Below are 6,404 nucleotides of genomic sequence, written 5' to 3'. Positions count from 1 at the left end.
TTAATCTTAGGCCGTACAAGACTGCTTAGGCCATCTGGGATTAGTTACAAAAGTTTTACAAGCGAGATAATGCCGCATGACGCTTTCAGTTAGAGCATGAAATTGCTAATTACTCTCAAGGAGGTCCCTCTGTTCAGGATTATTTTTTTGGAATTCAGAACTTATGGGTTGAATTTACGGATATAAGTTATGCTAAAATACCTGCCGAATCTCTTTCTATAATTCAGGCAGTTCATGAGCAAAGCAAGAGAGACAAATTTTTGATGAAATTACAGTCTGAATTTGAGAGTGTTCGCTCTAACTTGATGAATCATGACCCATCTCCCTCCTTGGATGTTTGTTTTAGGGAATTACTTCGCGAAGAGCAGCGTCTTGCCACACAAAACGCTTTCAAACAAGAAAATGATGTCACTGTTGCATTTACTGCTCAGGGAAAAGGAAAGGGCAGAGATATGACTAGAACGCAATGCTACAGTTGCAAGGAACACGGTCATATTGCTAGCAAATGTGGCAAGAAGTTCTGTAATTATTGTAAACAGCAAGGACACATTATCAAAGGTCCGACTCGCCCTCAAAACCGTAGAGTTAGTGCTTTTTAAGCTAGGATAAATGGTTCCACTACTGAAAACTCATCTTCAGCAAGACAAGTTCTTACTCCTGAATTGGTACAACAAATGATTGTGTCAGCCTTTTCAGCTTTGGGGCTACAAGGTAACGATATTACATCTAATTTTTTGACTTGTTGATTCTAGTGCTTCCAATCATATGACCAACTCAACTAGTATGTTAAAAAATGTTCGTTTACTCACGGTCCCTCACAAATTCAGGTTGCCAATGGTAGTAATTTACCCATTACAAAGGTTGCGGATATTACTCAAACTTTCAAAAATGTTTTTGTATCACCAAAGCTCTCCGCTAGTCTTATTTCAGTTGGCCAATTGGTGGATAACAATTGTGATGTGAATTTTTCTCATAATGGTTGTCTTGTGTAGGATCAGGTGTCGGGGACGATACTCGCGAAGGGGCCTAAAGCTGGAAGATTATTTTCTATATGTTTTTCCATTCCCCGTGTTCTTTCTTTCGCTTGTACTTTTACAACTAGTAAGACTGAGATTTGGCATAAGCGTCTAGGACATCCAAATTCTATTGTGTTGTCTCATTTATCGAATTCTGGTTTATTGGGAAATAAAAATCAATTTTCAGTTGCTTCCTTTGATTGTTCTACTTGTAAATTAGGCAAAAGTAAAACTCTACCTTTTCCTAATTTTGGTAGTCGTGCTACAAAATGTTTTGATGTCATTCATAGTGATGTTTGTGGCATTTCACCAGTTATTTTTCTCATGCTCATTTCAAGTACTTTGTGACATTCATTGATGATTATAGTCAGTTTACATGGGTGTGTTTTCTCCGTTCCAAATCTGACGTATTTTCCATATTCAAGACATTTTTGGCTCACATTGAGACTCAATTTTCTACTTGTATCAAAATATTAAGATTTGATGCTGGTGGAGAATATATGTCTCATGAATTCAATAATTTTTTTCTTGAAAAATGAATTGTCTCACAACGCTCATGCCCATATACGCCACAGCAAAATGGGGTTGCTGAGCGTAAAATCGTCATCTTTTAGATGTAGTTCGTACTTTATTGATTGAGTCCTCTATCCCATCTAAATACTAGGTGGAAACTGTCACAACCCAACCCGCCATGACTGGCACCCATCTAAAACATAGTGGGCGAACCAACATACAAGACACCTATCCATTCAATCCGATTTTTATATTAACCAAGCTAAACGATTATTACTCATTTAACAACAAAAGAACAAGTATATCATGCCATAAATACTGAAATAAGTGGGAAAGTTCTAACTATTACAATCCCCAAAATCCAAAAGTCATTGTACAGGACTCTAAGCTAAAACATGTCTAAGAATCTGAAGTCCAATAAGTAAGTAATCCATAATGTCCAGAGTACGAAAAGGCATCATAGCAAGAAGATCTTCGGGCGGCCTGGCATGGGAAGAAGCTCCCCCAAAATCTATTAACAAATATCTTCCACGCTAGATGTGAGGACGAGCAACGGTCTCTATATCACAATCTGCACTCAAAGAATGCAGCAAGGTAGTATCGGTACAAACACTATGTACTGGTAGATATCATAGGTCGATTAAGATTAGTATCATACATATTTCGTAAAATCAATAGAATAAAACAAGCCAGTCAATAGTCATGAATATTAATAAATCACATCAAGTCAACCAAGAACCATCACAATCAAATCACCAAGATGTCAAGCATCACAATCACTCAAGTCACAACAGAAATAAATTTACAACAATAACCTCACCGTACATACAAGCTAGTTGTCTTAGCTCGCAGCCTACGACTCCGCAGGGGACCCACGGTGTCCATATACCACTCGTTCCGACTACCCCTTGGACCCGAGCATAAACCTCCGCCCCGGAACGAACCTCGGTCGCGGGACATATCAAAGTACCTCTCATTTCCGGAACGATCCTCGAACCACGAGCCTATAATCTAGGTCACATGAGTGCCTTTCCATACCTCTTATAGAACAGTGTTTCTTACCTTTCCAATATCAAGAATCAACTCATCATTTCATGTCACAATACCCTTGAGAAGATTATATTAGCTTCTCATCACAACACATCCACTGTAGATTTTATCACACAGGAATAATGGCACGGAGCCTACACAATCAATCAATCACATTCACGTAAGAATTTAATCACACAATACCATGCATGAAAACTAGACATGCTTTTTCCTAAGGAGATCACCAAACATACAATCAACTAACCAAAGTCTAGCTTAAGTAAATCGTAACCTACCTCAAAGTAGAGCTGGAACTCGCAGGTTACTCTGCTACAGCCTTTCCTTTCCTCAAAGCCTCTATACATTCACGGTCTAAACATAGAAGGCTAAATGAGTCACATTTCTCAATTTACAAACACCAAAGCAAGAATACCCTTCCCTTCCCCCATTCTAAGGGTGGATGATTTTCTAGGTGATAAACGACCTATCAAGGCCCCTAGTATTCATTTACCATCAATTTATGCAACATTCTATCCAACATTCCCATTACAAATAGTTTTCTAGGGCAAAGACACCATTTTTATAGAACTCTAGGTCTCAAATCACTTAGTTTATGATTCTAAATGTTCACTTTATGACAAATAACAACTAATCAATCCATTTAAATGATAAATACATGATAATAACCCCAACCCATCAAGTTTAGAAGGTTTATTGACATTCTAGGGTTTCTACTTCACTTTAACCATTAAAGACCCATGAAGATGATTACCTTAATGAAGGGGAAGAGAATGATAGAATGAAAAGCAATGGAACTTACCTCTCAAGGTTATCTTGCTCTAGCTTGAAAATTCTCTTTAGGTGCTTGTTGGGAAGTGTGTTGGTGTTTTGTGAATAGAGAATATGAGATTAAGCATAAAAATTCCGGGCCACTGTTTTACGTCGACCGCTGCGGCGGTCAAAACGCCGCTATAGCGGTCCCTCTATAGCTGTCCCAAAGGAAACCGCTTGACCGCTATGGCGGTCTTCCCACCGCTACCACGGTACCGCCATAGCGGTCTACCGTTCACCACAGTGGCCACCAAGGACATGGATAGCCGCTGGCAGTGGTCAAGCCGCTACAGCAGTACACCCACCGTTGCAGCGGTCCATTTTGGGCAGTGAGCTAGACTTTTATCCAGTTTTTCCCCCTATCATCCCACATTTCATCCAAGGCCTCAAAACACAACACAAAACATGCACACATACAAAAAGACGCCCTACGAATCCAACCGCTACCTCGGAATTCCCAACGGAGTCCTAATTTCCCATAATGACCAGAAGGGTCGTTACAGAAACTTTGTCTACTGTTGTCTATTTAATTAATAGACTTCCATCTAAAGTGTTAAATCTTGAGTCTCCATATTATCGTCTTTATCACCAAAGTTCTAGCAATCATAATTTTCATACATTTGGTTGTGTTTGTTTTGTGCATCTCTCTCCTTCTCAGCGCAATAAACTTTCTATTCAGTCTACTAAATGTGCTTTTATGGGTTATAGTACTTCACAGAAAGGTTTTATTTGTTAAGATCCAAATTCTAACAAATTTCGTGTTTCTCAAAATGTTGTTTTCTTTGAGAATCAGTATGTCTTTACTACTCATGTTGAGTCATCTTCTGTTTCTCCTATTCTGCCTACTTTTAAGGATTTGTCATCTTCTTCTGAGAGGTTCAAACCTGGATTTGTGTATAAATGACATCGGCCAACTTTACCATATCCCGAAACTAATCCGCCACCTGAGGCTGGTCCACAACTAGAACCTGCGATTTCTTCAAGGCCTGCTCCTCTTGAGCCTACTCGGCGGTCTACCAAGGTATCTCGTACTCCTAATTGGTATGGTTTTTCTTCTACTTTCTCCACCATTTATGTTCCAACTTGTTACTCACAAGCTTTCAAGCATGAATGTTGGCAGAAAGCTATGGAGGAAGAACTTTTGGCTCTTAAAGAAAATGACACATGGGAAATTGTTTCATGTCCTTCAGCTGTCCGCCCAATTGGATGTGAAGGGGTCTACTATATTAAACTTAATTTTGATGGAACTCTTGATCGGTACAAAGCTCGATTGTCTGTCCTTGGTAATAGATAGGAGTATGGTGTGGACTGTGAGGAGACTTTTGCACCAGTAGCAAAAATGACTACGGTGCGAACCATTATTGCCATTGCTGCTTCACAAAACTGGCCTCTTTATCAAATGGATGTCAAAAATGCTTTTCTCCATGGTGATCTCAAAGAAGATATTTACATAAAACCTCCACCTGGTTTGTTCTTATCACCTACATCAGTATGCAAGTTGAAGTGGTCTTTGTATGGATTAAAACAAGCTCCCAGAGCTTGGTTTGACAAGTTTCGGTCTACTTTGCTTCAATTCTCTTTTGAACAGAGCAAATATGACTCATCTTTGTTTCTTCGTAAAACATCTACAGGTTGTGTTCTTCTTTTGGTATATGTAGATGACATTATTATTACAGGAACTGATTTCTTATTAATCACTACCCTCTAGCAGCAGCTTAAGGATTCTTTTCATATGAAAGATCTTGGCATTCTTACATACTTTTTGGGGTTAGAAGTTCATTATGATTCTTTAGGTGTATTTTTAAATCAGCACAAATATACTCAGGATTTGATTGCTTTGGTTGGTCTTCAAGAATCTTCCTCTATAGATACTCTATTGGAATTGAATGTAAAGTATCGTCGTGAGGAAGGAGATATTCTTCCTGATCCAACTTTGTTTCAGAAACTAGTTGGGATCCTAAATTATCTTACTATTACTCAGCTTGATATCTCTTCTGCAGTTCAACGAGTGAGTCAATTTATGCAGGCTCCCTATCATCTAGATTTGGTGGTTGTTCGTCACATCATTCGATATGTCTTGGGAACATCAACTCGCGGATTATTCTTTCCTAGTGGTTCTCTAATACGGCTTGATGCATTTAGCGATTCTGATTGGGCTGGATGTCCTAATACTCGCCGCTCCGTCACAGGTTGGTGCATGTTTCTTGGGGATTCCTTGATATCTTGGAAGAGCAAGAAGCAAGCTCGTGTTTCAAAATCTTCAACTGAGTCTGAATATCGAGTCATGTATGCTGCTTGCTCCGAGATTGTTTGGCTTCGTGGTCGACTTGCAGAGATTGGTTTTCCTCAATCTAATCCTACTCCTTTACACGCTGACAACACAAGTGCCATTCAGATTGCCATTAACCCGGTTTATCATGAAAGGACCAAACACATCGAGGTGGACTGTCATTATATCGGGGAAGCTGTAGATAAGGGAGTCATTACTCTTCCACATGTGTCTAGTAATCTCCAGATAGCTGATGTGTTCACAAAATCCATGACACGGCAACGTCATCAGTTTCTAGTAGGCAAATTGATGCTTCTTGATTCACCGGCATCAATTTGAGGGGGGATGTAAGCATAATGATCAGATCATGAATATCTGTTCAGATTGTGTCTACTGATATTAGGAATATCATCATATAAATATGTAATATTTGTACAGATTTGGCTTTCCATACTTAGAGACAGAAGATATGTAGGAATGATTATATCATATCTACAAGGATGTTACAGCTAGGAATATATGATATTCAGGGATATGAATGGCATATATTTAGGGATGTAAAATCAACATTCTTTCTATTTAATGGTAGAACTCTCAAATCTAAGAGACTTATTCAGCAAATTGACAATAGGTACATTAGTGAAACTATATATGACAATATTAAATTTCTTGCGATCTTTCTTTTCTCCTTGATTACCTTCACTCACACCCACCAACAAATAGCCCCCTCCTATAAAAACCAAAGA

The 6,404-nt window shown here is 38.9% G+C and overlaps 1 protein-coding gene across 1 annotated transcript; it reads left to right on the top strand.

The window, feature by feature from the left end:
* The first annotated feature begins 4,728 nt into the window (after positions 1 to 4,728).
* Positions 4,729 to 5,997, top strand: LOC132053717 (uncharacterized mitochondrial protein AtMg00810-like). The gene is made up of 2 exons (XM_059445828.1): positions 4,729 to 5,037; positions 5,098 to 5,997. The coding sequence occupies exons 1-2, from the start codon at positions 4,729 to 4,731 to the stop codon at positions 5,995 to 5,997; spliced, it is 1,209 nt and encodes a 402-aa protein (XP_059301811.1).
* Positions 5,998 to 6,404: the final 407 nt, after the last annotated feature.

This window comes from Lycium ferocissimum, chromosome 4 (assembly GCF_029784015.1).
Source record: "Lycium ferocissimum isolate CSIRO_LF1 chromosome 4, AGI_CSIRO_Lferr_CH_V1, whole genome shotgun sequence".
NCBI classification, from domain to species: Eukaryota; Viridiplantae; Streptophyta; class Magnoliopsida; order Solanales; family Solanaceae; genus Lycium; species Lycium ferocissimum.
Note: the sequence above shows the minus strand (reverse complement) of the source record. Positions and strands in the feature narration are given on the sequence as shown.